Consider the following 12,247-nt stretch of genomic DNA (forward strand, 5'->3'; position numbering starts at 1 on the left):
ATTTCTCTGCTAAGTCAAAGCCATGTCTATTTTAGCAGTAATAAACTGCTACAATAAGAAGACTTATTTGTAAAATAATTTAAATAATTTTAAAATCCCACTCTAACATAAAAAAAAATAAATTGAGAGAGAGAGGGAGAGAAGCAGCAGAGATGTGGAAAGTGTGAGGTTGGATTTGCTGTTATTTCCCTAAATGTATGTGAGGGGAAACTTTGCAATGACTGAAACGGGCCTAATCTCTTGGTTTAAAGAGGTGCGAGAAGCTTGCTTGCTCTTTCGTTCTGTCTCGTTCTTTCTTTCTTTCTCTGTCTGGTTTCTATTTATATTTCTTTCTTTTCCTTCTTTATACATTCCTCTCTTTCTATCTCTCTCCTTTTTCTTTTCCTCCTTCTCTCCCCCTCACCTCCTTTCTTTCTTTCTCCCACACTAAGCCGCACACCACGGAAGCCTTGATGTGTATCGAATCCCCCTCCTGTCCCGCTTTACACCGAGTAAAGTCTCCGGTAAAAAAACGCGGAGCGTGAGAAGGGAGGTGAAACTAGCAAGGCGTGTGTGCTTGTGTTAAATAAGGGAGTTAAGGATCCTGGGCCGCAAGTGACAACAAAGCGGGGCTCCCGTCCGTTCCCGGGGCCGGGCAGGGGCGCCGCCGCCCCGCACACGCACGGCCCGGGGCGCTCCGGAGCGAGCGGCCGGGGCTCCCCCGCCGCCGGTCCCGCAGGCGAGGCCCCCCCCGCGCCGAGCGCCGCCGGCCCGGCCCTCCTCTCCCTCCTCTCTCTCCTCTCCTCTCCTCTCCTCTCCCCTCTCCTCTCCTCTCCTGGCCGCGCTCGGCTCGGCGCGCTGGCGAATCAGAGAGTGTCGGAATCTATTGCCTTTGTCTGACAAGTCATCCATCTCCGGGGAGGCGGGCGGGGGGCTGAGGGCGCTGCGGCTTTTAGAGAGACACACACCGGGAGCGGAGGCTCCAGTCTCCGGCCCCGGCTTCTCGCAAGCACTTCCCACCTCGGGCGAAAGTCCGCCGGGCGCCGGATCCGCCGCCCGGCCGAGAGGAGGGGTCGCGCCCGCCCGCCGCTCGCCGCTTTCCCGGGGATTGCTACTCCGCTCTGAACTTAAATGAACTAGCCCCGGACCGCGGGAGGAGGAGGAGGGAGAGCCGCGTCCTCCTGCGCCTTCAGCCGCCTGGCCGCCGGCCGCACCTTGCTCCGGCACCCCCTCCCCGCCGCCGGGGATGCTCTGAGCCCTCCCAGCCATGACACCCACCTGCCCCCCGGCGCCGCCAGTCCCTCGCTCCCACGGACTCTGCTGACTCCCCCAAGGCCGGCGCAGCCCTCCCGCCCCCCGGAAAGTACTTCGCTGCCCGCTCCGCCGGGCCGGGGGCCCAGCGCATCCCGCCGCTCCCCTCCTCTCCTCTCCTCGTGTGCTTTTTTGTTTTGTTTTGTTTTGTTTTTTTTTTTTCATTTTTTTTCTCCCCTAAGTCTTGAAGTTGAGTTTTAGAGGCGACACGGCGGCTTCAGCCGATTTCTTCCCCTTCCTTTGCCTCCCCATGGATATGCACTGCAAAGCAGACCCCTTCTCAGCAATGCACCGTGAGTACTGGAGCCCGGCTCCTTCCGCTGCTGTCCCTTTCTCATCCTTTCATTCCTCCTTCCCCAGCCATCCTTCCTCACCTGATCCTCCTCCAGGTCCACCTTTTCACCCTGGCCGATGCCGGGCTTAGAGAGGCGTTCAGGAGGCAGGACGGAGGCTGCCGGCCCGAGCGGCAGAGCAAGGATGCCGGGCAGCCCCGAGCCGAGGGGAGCAGAGCTCCGTGCCGGCAGCGGGGCGGGGGCCAGCACCCCCAGTCCGAGGGCAGGGGTCTGAGCGCTGCCGTGCCTGCGCTGCGTGCCCTGAGCGCGCCAGGGAAAGCCCCCTCCGAACCGCAGCTATGCTCTGCAAATACACTTTCCCCATCGCCCCTCAGACAACAAGAGTTTATTCTGACTCACTCGTGCCAGCCCCCGGGACGGGCCCTTTCCCTGTCCGAGCCCAGCCGGGCCGGGACTCCCCGCAACGCTCCGCGGCTTTAACCCCCCAGATTTCCCCGCGATGCGATGCTCTTTGCTTTGATTTTGGATTTCGGTGGCAGACAGGGAAGACGCCAGTTTCGAATTAATGGCGGGTTAGTCGGTGCCTGTTCTGTGAGTCGTTTTCGTTGGGCGAAAGGTTGGACTGCGGGAAAAAATAGGACAATTGTATGGCAGGGAGATGAAATGGCTTTGGAGGCTCCCTAGAAGTCACGATCCCTCCTAGTTTATTTACCAGATACCCGGTGTAAATTTTAAATACATTCCTGCTACAGAGGAAAGGGCATTCGTGCTACATTTTCAATTTTAAAAGCCTTTCTTAAGAGGGGGACGAAGGAACGTGAAAAGCCTCTTTTACCAGGGACTGTAACAAGGAATTTCCAGTGATTTTAATTAAACCGCAAGAGAGACAATAATTCCGAGATTTAAATTGAAGAAGAAAAAATACAAACAGAAAACCGAGATTGAGAGTATGTTGAGTCAGGAAATGAATAATTAAGAGCAATTTGTAACTTTTGACACCGAAACTTTTGAGGACACGCCCTGCCCGCTGCATAAAACACAAATCGAAAAGATAGAAAATGGAAATGCTTGAACTTAAAAAAAAAATCCCGATTTTGCCTTGAGAAGGAATGTGCAGAAATACAAACCTAAGATTAAATCCCCAAACGCGGATGTAGGTAATTGCCTTTCTGTTTCCTAATAACTGATTTCCAGAATACATTGCTTAAAATGTGAGGTTTGATTTCCAAAGAGCTTTAACAGCAAACACCCCGTGCTTTAGACATTATTTTTAGTTTTCAGCGGTGCGATCGGTTTCCAGACGCGATGTCAGTAATTCCGGCTCCAGTACGATCCGAAACATGTCAGCAGAGCAAAGAGGCATTTCACTGTCGCTGATTTTTTAAAAACTCCAGGGAGATTCCCGACCAATTTTTGGCTTCCGATTAGGGGAAAAGAACACCCAATCTAAACAAAACAATAAGACCCCATCAACATTTGATTCGTTTCCTAAAGTGTATTTCTAGAGCTACAGACCTGGATATTATTAAGCAATTTAAAGAGATGCGGGCACAGGCTCTGACATACAGACAGCACACACGATCGGTACCACAGCGGCACGACTGAGCCTGTGCACACACAGATGCCGGCACTCACATGCAGACAAACGCACGCAAATATCTGACTGCTCTGATAGAAAGAATCTTAGAAAACCACGGGGCAGAACAAAACAAACTCGTGTGAAAAATATCCGGACTGCAATAATTTGAATTATTAATTTTTAATCTTTTTGCATCTGTTGCCCTTTAATACTTTGTAATGCGAGTTATAATAGGTGCTTTGAATTATTTATCGTGGAGTTGCCGAAGAAATTGCTATCTTGTAACTTTAGAGGCAACATGTGCAGAAGGGGTTCTGAACAAATGGAGGAATAACACAACAATATATACCCGCGGGTTTTAGTGGAAGAAGATAAATATCCCCCGTCCCCTCTGAAACCCTAAATATGTTTTTAAAAAGACTAACAAAAGAATGCAAAACATAACCCCGGTTCAGCGGGAAACGACGGGGAAGCCAGCCGGCGCCCCGGCCGGTGGGGCTGGGAGGGGATGTGTGAAGGTGTTACTGAAGGGGTGGGGGAGATGGGAAAAACTCTATTTGTACGAAAGGACTTGGATCGATCGCAGGGCAATGAGAGTTTCCACTAAGTTCAGAGCCAATAAGTCAGTGTCAGAAGCAGGAGAGAAAAAAACCACAACGAAAATACAAACAGATCATTTTTCAGCAAACTGCAAAACGAACTAAGATCTCTTGGAGAGGAAAATACTGGAGGTTAGGGTTGTGTGAAAGGAAAGCTTTAATACAGAGTGCACTGCACAGCTATATCAGCTGGATATTCCGCTGCTCAGGTAGCAGCGCCAGCGAAGCTGTGCCGCCTGCGAGCGGGCATCTCCCCGTGCCCTGGCAACGGCGAGCTGCTCTCGGCTCGAACGCACACGTCTGATTCACGACCAACTGTCTTATTGCGCCCCAAAAGGAGATATTTCCCTTAATCCCCGCCACTCCGTTTCTCGTGTCCACTCTTAGCAGGTGCATACTTATTTTTTTTCCCCCCAAGTTATTTCTAGAAATGGAGAAAGACAGATTGGGGGGAAAAAAAGCCATCCTAGCAGTGCTATCTGAGCGAGAGCAGGTTTTTGCCTGAAAAGGGGGGAACAGAGGAAAACGGAGAATTTAAATTCTCCATGAATTAGATTTGTACGGTGGGAAAAAAAACCAAACAAACAAACAAAAAAACCAAAACAACAAACCCAAACCCGAAACAGTACGGGTCTGTTATTTTTTTTTCTGGATTTTTTTTTTTCTGTAAACATCGAAACCTAATGAGAGAGAAAGTCTGCCTGTAAAGGAACACCAGCTGTGGGACTCAAAATATTTTTTTCTCTCTCTCCCTCCCTCCATTTTTTCCTTTTCTCTCTTTCTGTGAGTCCTTTCAACTCGCATCCCAAAATAACGGGATAGGACTGCTTGCATGGGGGACATGCCGCGGGGTGAGGGAGGGCGGAGTTCGCGAGGAACTGTAATTGACAACGTGATAGAAAATCCTGGAAAGAAAATGAGAGAAAAAGCCCAGGAGTAAAGAGAAAGGGGACTGCGGCAGAGTCCGCCCGGAGCCTCTAAGAGGTCGAGCTCTGGAGTTTGGGAGTACATCTCTGCCCTGCTCTGTTTCCATGTTCGGCCCATCACAATGGCCGTGAGAATCCACCGCTCCGGCATCCCGATCGGGACCGCAGGAGGAGAGCGGCTCGGGGAGGGAGGGCGGCGTGCGGGAAGGTGGAGAACAATCTTCCTCCGTCTCGGGAAAATTCATTCTGCCTTCCCTTTCCATCTTTGCATCATTCCTCCTCTTCTTTCTTTTTCTCTTTCTTTCTTTCTTTCTTTCTTTCTTTCTTTCTTTCTTTCTTTCTTTCTTTCTTTCTTTCTTTCTTTCTTTCTTTCTTTCTTTCTTTCTTTCTTTCTTTCTTTCTTTCTTTCTTTCTTTCTTTCTTTCTTTCTTTCTTTCTTTCTTTCTTTCTTTCTTTCTTTCTTTCTTTCTTTCTTTCTTTTCTTTCTTTCTCTAGCTCTTTCTCTCATTTTCTCATTCTCCCTGTTTTTAGCTCCTTTCTCTCCTTCTCCCTCTTTATCTTCTATCGCTTCCCCACGTCCTGTTCCCCACTCTCGACTCCCTGCCATCACCTCCATCCATTTGTAATGACTGGAGAATTTGCAGTCCGAGTGGTAAAGAATCCACGACTAACGGTGTGTTTCTGGTGTGCGTGGGTTGTTGTGTTTTTTTTTTATTTCTCTTTCCCCAGCAGGGCACGGGGGTGTGAACCAGCTCGGGGGGGTGTTTGTGAACGGCAGGCCCCTACCTGACGTGGTGAGACAAAGGATAGTGGAGCTGGCTCACCAGGGGGTGCGACCCTGTGACATTTCCAGGCAGCTGCGGGTCAGCCACGGTTGTGTCAGCAAGATCTTGGGCAGGTAAGGAAAGAGGCAGCTCCTTCCCCTCCCCTGAGACTGCAACGTTGCATCCCTTCCCCGCTCCAGTATGACCTTCCGCCCTTCCCGCGGCACCGGGCTCTCCCCGCCACGACCCCGAGCGGCCCCGGCACCTTCGCACAGTGGGAGCCCGCGGCCGAGCAGGGCCCCCTCCTCCAGCTGGCAAGGACGTGTTTCTCCCCCGCTTCCCCCCTTCCCTCACCGGCGGTGTTTGAAAACTCCTGGGAGGACAAAATAATTCGAGAAGAGTGGGTGGGAGGGCGGAAAAGAGAAGGGACAGGAGAAACAAAACGAAAGAACGACCAAAAATCCCCAATCCATCAGGAACAACAACAACAAAAAAAATCCTAACTCACAACAAGCCGTAAGCAGCCTTACCAAATACACGGGTAAATAAACAACGGGGCAAACAAATAAATAAATAAAAGCCCGCGGTAACCGATCACCGCCAAATGAGGTGTGCAATATCCCCAGGGGCTGCTCGGGCAGAGCCCGGGCCCTGGGCCGCCGCTCGGCTGCGGAGCGCTGTGACAGGCGGCAGTGCCCCAGCCGCCCGTGCGAGCGCTACGCGCGCCGCCGTGCCCGGCGAGGGCCGGCACAGAAACGCTGCGGCCAGCGGAGCTCACGGACAGCGGGGCGCGGGCTGGCGCTGCCCGCTACCAGCGCCCGCTTTAGAGGCACCCCGGGGCCGGGATAAACCCTTCTCCTGCATCCGCAGCCCGGCCAGCGCCCCGATTCGGAGCGGCCGGCCCGGAGATCCAGGCGGGGGAGTGCGAGCCCGCCACTGCCCGCTGCCCACGCCCCCTTCCCGGCCCGATCCCGCGTTCGGCGGCCTTAACCTCCGCACGGCTGCAGCGGCGAGAGGGTTTCTGTTTAATTTCCCGACCCCAGGGCCTAAAAGAAGTGTGTGCGCGTAAAGCGGGGGAAGAGGGAGGCAGAGCCCCTCGCTTCTAGCATACACACACACATACCAAAAAAAAAAAAAAAAAAAAAAAAAAAAAATTAAAAAAAAGGTGGGGGGAAAGAGAAAAAAATCAAACAAAAAAAAAAAAATAAAAGGAGAGCGAGCCCTAGAGAGACGAAGGGATTGCCTTAGCCCCAGGTCATGCCGCCTGGCGCCTCGCGGAGCGGCGATATGCAGCGCCCGAGCGGCCACGGCCCGAGGCCGCGCACCCGCGGGCCGAAACCGAGGTGGGACATGGGGCAGGGGTCCGCGGGGCGCTCTGGGGGCCACTGGGGCTCTGGGTGCTCGAGGATGGCAGGGCACTGACCATCTTTTGTGCAGGTATTACGAGACGGGAAGCATCAAGCCCGGCGTGATCGGAGGCTCCAAACCCAAAGTGGCCACCCCCAAAGTAGTGGATAAAATCGCCGAGTACAAAAGACAAAACCCGACAATGTTCGCCTGGGAGATCCGGGACAGGTTATTGGCCGAGGGCATCTGCGACAACGACACGGTCCCCAGCGTCTCCTCCATAAACAGGTAAGAGCAACCCCGCAGCTCGCGGCCCAGTCGCATCTTTACGGCCCCATAAAACCCCTTCCAACTGCAGGGACGGCCTAATCCTTCCTCAGTCAGGGTAGATCCAGCCTTCTCCGGTCCCCTGTCCGCAGCGGGACCCGTGGGCATAGCCCGCCAGTCCCCGGCCTGTCCAGCGGGCGCTCCCTGGCTTCGCCGTGACCTCCGAGCCCAGCTCCGGGCAGCGGGACGGAAAGCAGCGGGACGGAAAGCAGCTGCCCGTTCCCGCAGCAGCCGCCCCGAGCAGCGGGAGCGCGGATCCGGGCCGGGGCTCACGGCGGCAGGGCCGCAGCTTGTGCCCGCCGCCCGGGCAGGGGGCAGCCGGGGGCCGGGGCAGCGCTGCTGCCAGAGCAGCTGGGCTCCCGCCGAGCAGCCCGGCACTGCCGCAACGTTTGGGTGCTCTTCAGGCTTGAGGGGTGACGGGCTGCGCAGCCGGGGTTTCCCGAGTCTCTCGAACACCCCTACCGGGGTGCAGATGACCTCCAGCCTTGCCAGGGTACTAGAACTCTGAGCCGAAAGGCTGCCGTCATCTTCTGCCAAGCCGGGCTCAGAGCCGCGAGCCGCTGGGCGCGGGAGGAAGGATTGCCTTGCACCCACTCCCCCGGCTCACTCGCCATCGATAGCCTGAGGGAACGGCTAAATTCGCCGGGCGGTTCTCTACCCGGCTGGGGAGCGCTGCTCTCCGCGGTCCCTGTGGCCCGACTCGGTCTGATCCCTGATCTCGCAGAAGGCTGGGCAGCAGCAGAATCGATTTCGCACTAGCAAACCATTTGCCCCGCTCCTCCTGCCTCATTTTCTCCCCCGGCTACTAGGGTGCAGATTTTGTTGATTTTGTTCTTGGAGGGACTCAGATTTGGTCTCAGGTTTGAGGTGACAAAAATAACTATATGACAGGCAAAAAAAAAAATCAGGATCGATGCAGGAGAAAAAGGAATAGATGTAATCAAGTACTGACAGACGTCAAAGCACTCAGACGGCTCACATGCCTGCGCGTACAAACACAACGTACATCAGATCTTCACACTTTGGCAACACAACACTGTTGTGCACACAGTAAAAGTAATTACACCGTTTTAGTGTTATGTATGTACAGATACCCTGACTGTGCACACAGAAATACAACCTCTAGAAACAGAGTAATGCAAAGATATTTGCAAAAGGTACATACATAGGCACGAAATACCTCACCAACAGAGTAAAAATACATGAAATTTTGGATGCAATTCCAAATGTATGGGTCTTCCCAGCCAAATATATATACACAGTGTATGTGTAAATAAGCATGCAGGCTTTTTAGTGTCTACATAGATAAAATGCACAAATCAGTATACTGGCCTTTTTGATATATAACAAATTTAGCCAGATTAAAAAAACCAAAACCAAAACCTGGTGTATTTCTAGCAAGGGAAGCAAAAAATAAATAGCAAGGAAAGCACAGTGGTATTTTTTTTGTCTTGCACTTTTCATGGCAGATTTATCAAAATATGTCTAATAACTCAGAGTGTGTATTTCCAAATCTGGCATCCTATATAAATGGGTTTTAATATTTTGCAAATGATATGGAATTATCCCAAATCATCTTGAAAACAGCAGGTAGAATTAGCTAGTGGAATGTACCTTGGCTAAGAAAGATTCCCTCAGACACACTGTCTCTGTAATATACTGCTAGGCTACCCTAGGAAATTATCCCTGTGTGTGCCATCTGTATTAAAATGGTTATTAAGTTATGAACAGGGTAACATAATACTGATCGGCTAATTATACACCCTCCTAAAAAACCTCCAGGTCTCTGTTACTCTCTCGGTCAGGTACTGAAATAATAACAGTTTGACATTCAGACACCTTACAAAGGCAGCTGTGGAAGGACAGACAACTATACCTGTAAGGAACTGAGCTGGTGGCAGGGAAGTCCAGAGGAATGGCCATAGGCTCTTTGGAGAAACAGCATGTACAGACCCAACATATATTTATACTTGAGCTAGCTTAAGGGATCTCAGCATCCAAAAGTCACTGAAGTCTCAGTCTCATGCTAGCTGGACCCTGTGCCTCACGTCTGGGTTGTGTTGTCCCAGGCAGAAAGCTGAGCACCAGATTTGGCTCCCACCATGCTACCAGTCTACGGCGGGGTTTGGGGAGTTTTGTACCTCAGTTTCCCCACACTGGAAATGAAAACTAATTTTTCTCAGAAGGAGGTGGAAACAGATGCCAGTTAGATTGTGCTTATAAAATACTTTGAGGACAAGTGTTTTGTAGCTACTAAGTATTATTATACTAGAGAAGCTCAGCTGTCACCCACCATGACAATGGTATTTGAGTGTGTAGTCCCCAAGGCTCAAGAGCATTTTAGCTTCATAAGATTGAGTTTTTCCCCATTCCTTTAAAAAATTCACACCAAACTTCCCACTGTTCACCTTTGTATGAAGCTCCTCAAAACTCACATCTGTGAGGAAGTGAGCCCATAACACAAGTCATAAAATTTGCAAGTCTGTCTTAGACAAGAACACGACAAGAACAGGGGGAAAATTGCAGTGAAATAGGAAATATTGAGTATATTAGCGCCCAATCCTAGTGCTGTGGAGAGTAGCGTGAGTTTCATCACTCCAGTGACTTTCATGACTCCAGCTCACAGAACTCACAAAACACAAAGAAGCTCACAATTTAAATATACATTTTTCTCTCCCTCATTGTAAAAATTCACATAGAGAATCTGGACAGTTTCTTTGTAATAGCAAATCCCTTACCTGCAGTAAATTGTCATCTCTCTGATCACCAATCACAAATTGGAGTTAATCTAACACTTAGTCTCTGAGCAGCTTCAGAGAGATGACAATTTTAAAACCTAGCCATCAATAAATATCTGTCTTCTTACTTCTGCAAAATGTGGCATTTCCAGTACAAAATCTGGTTTTACCCAATGTCTAGAACAGTTAGAACTACATCCAGGAGCGTTTGAGCATCTTAAGGCAAATTAGCAATGCATTTGTGGAAAAAGAAGTTACCTATATCCCTAGATAGACTGTGAATACTGTGCTTCAAAATGGAGATGTCCTTGTAGACAGAAAAAAATTACTTTTGGTTATTATAAGACTTTCTGAAAATTTATTAATTACCTTTTATTTTCCTTCTGAGAATTAGTCTAACATTAGTAAAGGTCTTTGGGTGAGAGACTACAGAACAACAGTTTCAATTCAGTTTTAAAATTCTCCCTTAAACACTTAAAATGTTTTTACGATTTTTTAAAATTCTGTTTGCCTACATTGCCATGATCTGTCACTACTTCACTGAGACTAGAAGGACTCTTTTGGGACAACATGTTATTTAGTTCTGAGTTATATCAAAAACTTCTTCATTCCAAACTCACGCAGACAAAGGGTAGATACAAGTTCTAGTGAAAAAAACATGTCTTAACTACCCTGTAAAGATTCAGGAAAAAATACTAGAGTCTTCTGCTATACAGTAGATTTCTTTTAATTACGGGAAAAATCTAGGGAGTATATGAGTTCGTAAGCAAAGTGCACCAGAAATGACAGGACCGAGATCAGTTATCTCTGCGCTTTCCTGTTCCCTCTTCATACAATAAGCACTATGCAGCATATACCAATTGTGTATGTTTGGTGTACACATAACATACATACAAACGTGTATATGTACATGTATATATGTAAACTCACACACATATACACAGTGCATGTAATTGAGAAGCAGGCAAATGACAGAAGTGTTAATTCTTTGGTATGCAATTAATGTTTTAAATTGCTTGAGCACCTTGCTTCTTGAGCACTCTGCCAGCCCAAACTTTCCCATCTATCATATGACTACAAACCAGTTCTCTTTGGTCCTTTCAGGTTAGACTGTTACAAGTGAATTTAGACACTGCTAAATTTAGATGCTCCTTGTGGCAGTCTCCTAAAAATGAACTTGGAGGCAGGTGCTAGTGAAAACTTTTCCTTTGTTTAGCAAATCATATAGTTCACCTAAGAACATAGGTTTCATGAGATGATAATCGTCCCAGAGAAATTAGACAGTGTACGTTAGTAGAAACAGGAGGGAGCACGTCACGGAACACTTTCACAGTACTGCAAGTTATGCAATTGTTGTTTAAGCACTATTTCCTGCTTCTCTTAAATTAATGAAATATCTTGGATTAATGAATGAGGTCCAGAAAGGCAAAGCAAAACAACCTCCCCCTGATTTTCACCTCTATCCCAGTTCTTGGATGGCCAGGTTCAGTACTGGGAACTCCCAGTTCATTCTTAGTCAATGCATGTCAAAGGTAAAGCATTTCAGAGTTCAGTCAGTCTTCTGGATACACTTTGGACCCTGAGTTCCTGAGAACAGACCTAACTGATACCCCATGGCAGAGAACAGAGTTTAGTTCACATATTATCTCAGTCAAACTGCTAGATGCTCTTTCGATCTTCTCTTAGGTATTGGGTACCAATTAATTTCTAGCGTTAAGCATATGGTTTAGGGAGATGTTTCCATTTTCACGATATAGCAATTGGCTAATGATGCCTAGTTAAAGTCTCCAGTAATGATGTGCTTTTAAAAATACATATGGAAAGACACATACATTGACTTGCGTTATAAGGACCAGTGAAACATACTTGTACATTGAAATATTATTGCGCATACGGCCAATTTCAGCGGCTGCAGACCGGCCTGTAGTTTAGAGCAAAGAATGGCATATTCAAAGATCAGATTGCTCTTACCAGTTCTGACATTATTTTTCTGACTGATCTTAGGCAGGTCACACGGACTCCTTAGAAGGCTGTTTTGCCATCTGTAAAACAAAAATAACAGCTTTTAGTTACTTTTGTAAGACTCAGTATGATCTTTCACTAAAACTTTCCATTGAATAGAGTACATAACGATAAAAAGTTCAAAACTAGAGCTAGGTTGTTTTACATCAGCTGAGGCTTTAGCTCATGCAATTGAGGTAAATGTAACATTTCAAGACAATTATCTGCCAAGAAGCAGGCACATTAGGGCAGGAGCTGTGTTGTATGAAGAAATCAGTATTACGCAAACAGAGCTTTCTGAGCCACCCTCGCTAGCCAGCAGCACTTGAGAAATCCCCAAAGGACATCCCACCAAAGTCACTGTGAATCTCCTTGTTTTTCCT

At 48.8% G+C, this 12,247-nt stretch overlaps 1 protein-coding gene across 3 annotated transcripts in view; it reads left to right on the forward strand.

Moving 5' to 3' along the window:
- The first annotated feature begins 1,480 nt into the window (after nucleotides 1–1,480).
- PAX2 (paired box 2) overlaps nucleotides 1,481–12,247 on the forward strand; it is an 85,139-nt gene continuing 74,372 nt past the window's right edge. For 2 of the 3 annotated variants that reach the window (XM_059477593.1, XM_059477596.1), the window contains exons 1-3: nucleotides 1,504–1,583; nucleotides 5,420–5,585; nucleotides 6,889–7,086. In XM_059477593.1, coding sequence (XP_059333576.1) covers nucleotides 1,541–1,583; nucleotides 5,420–5,585; nucleotides 6,889–7,086 — 407 coding nt within the window. In that variant the 5' untranslated portion in view covers nucleotides 1,504–1,540. Of the gene's footprint in view, nucleotides 1,584–5,419; nucleotides 5,586–6,888; nucleotides 7,087–12,247 lie in introns of all 3 variants that reach the window. The other variant, XM_059477594.1, reaches the window with a different exon arrangement.

Source organism: Ammospiza nelsoni, chromosome 8 (genome assembly GCF_027579445.1).
Source record: "Ammospiza nelsoni isolate bAmmNel1 chromosome 8, bAmmNel1.pri, whole genome shotgun sequence".
NCBI lineage: Eukaryota > Metazoa > Chordata > Aves > Passeriformes > Passerellidae > Ammospiza > Ammospiza nelsoni.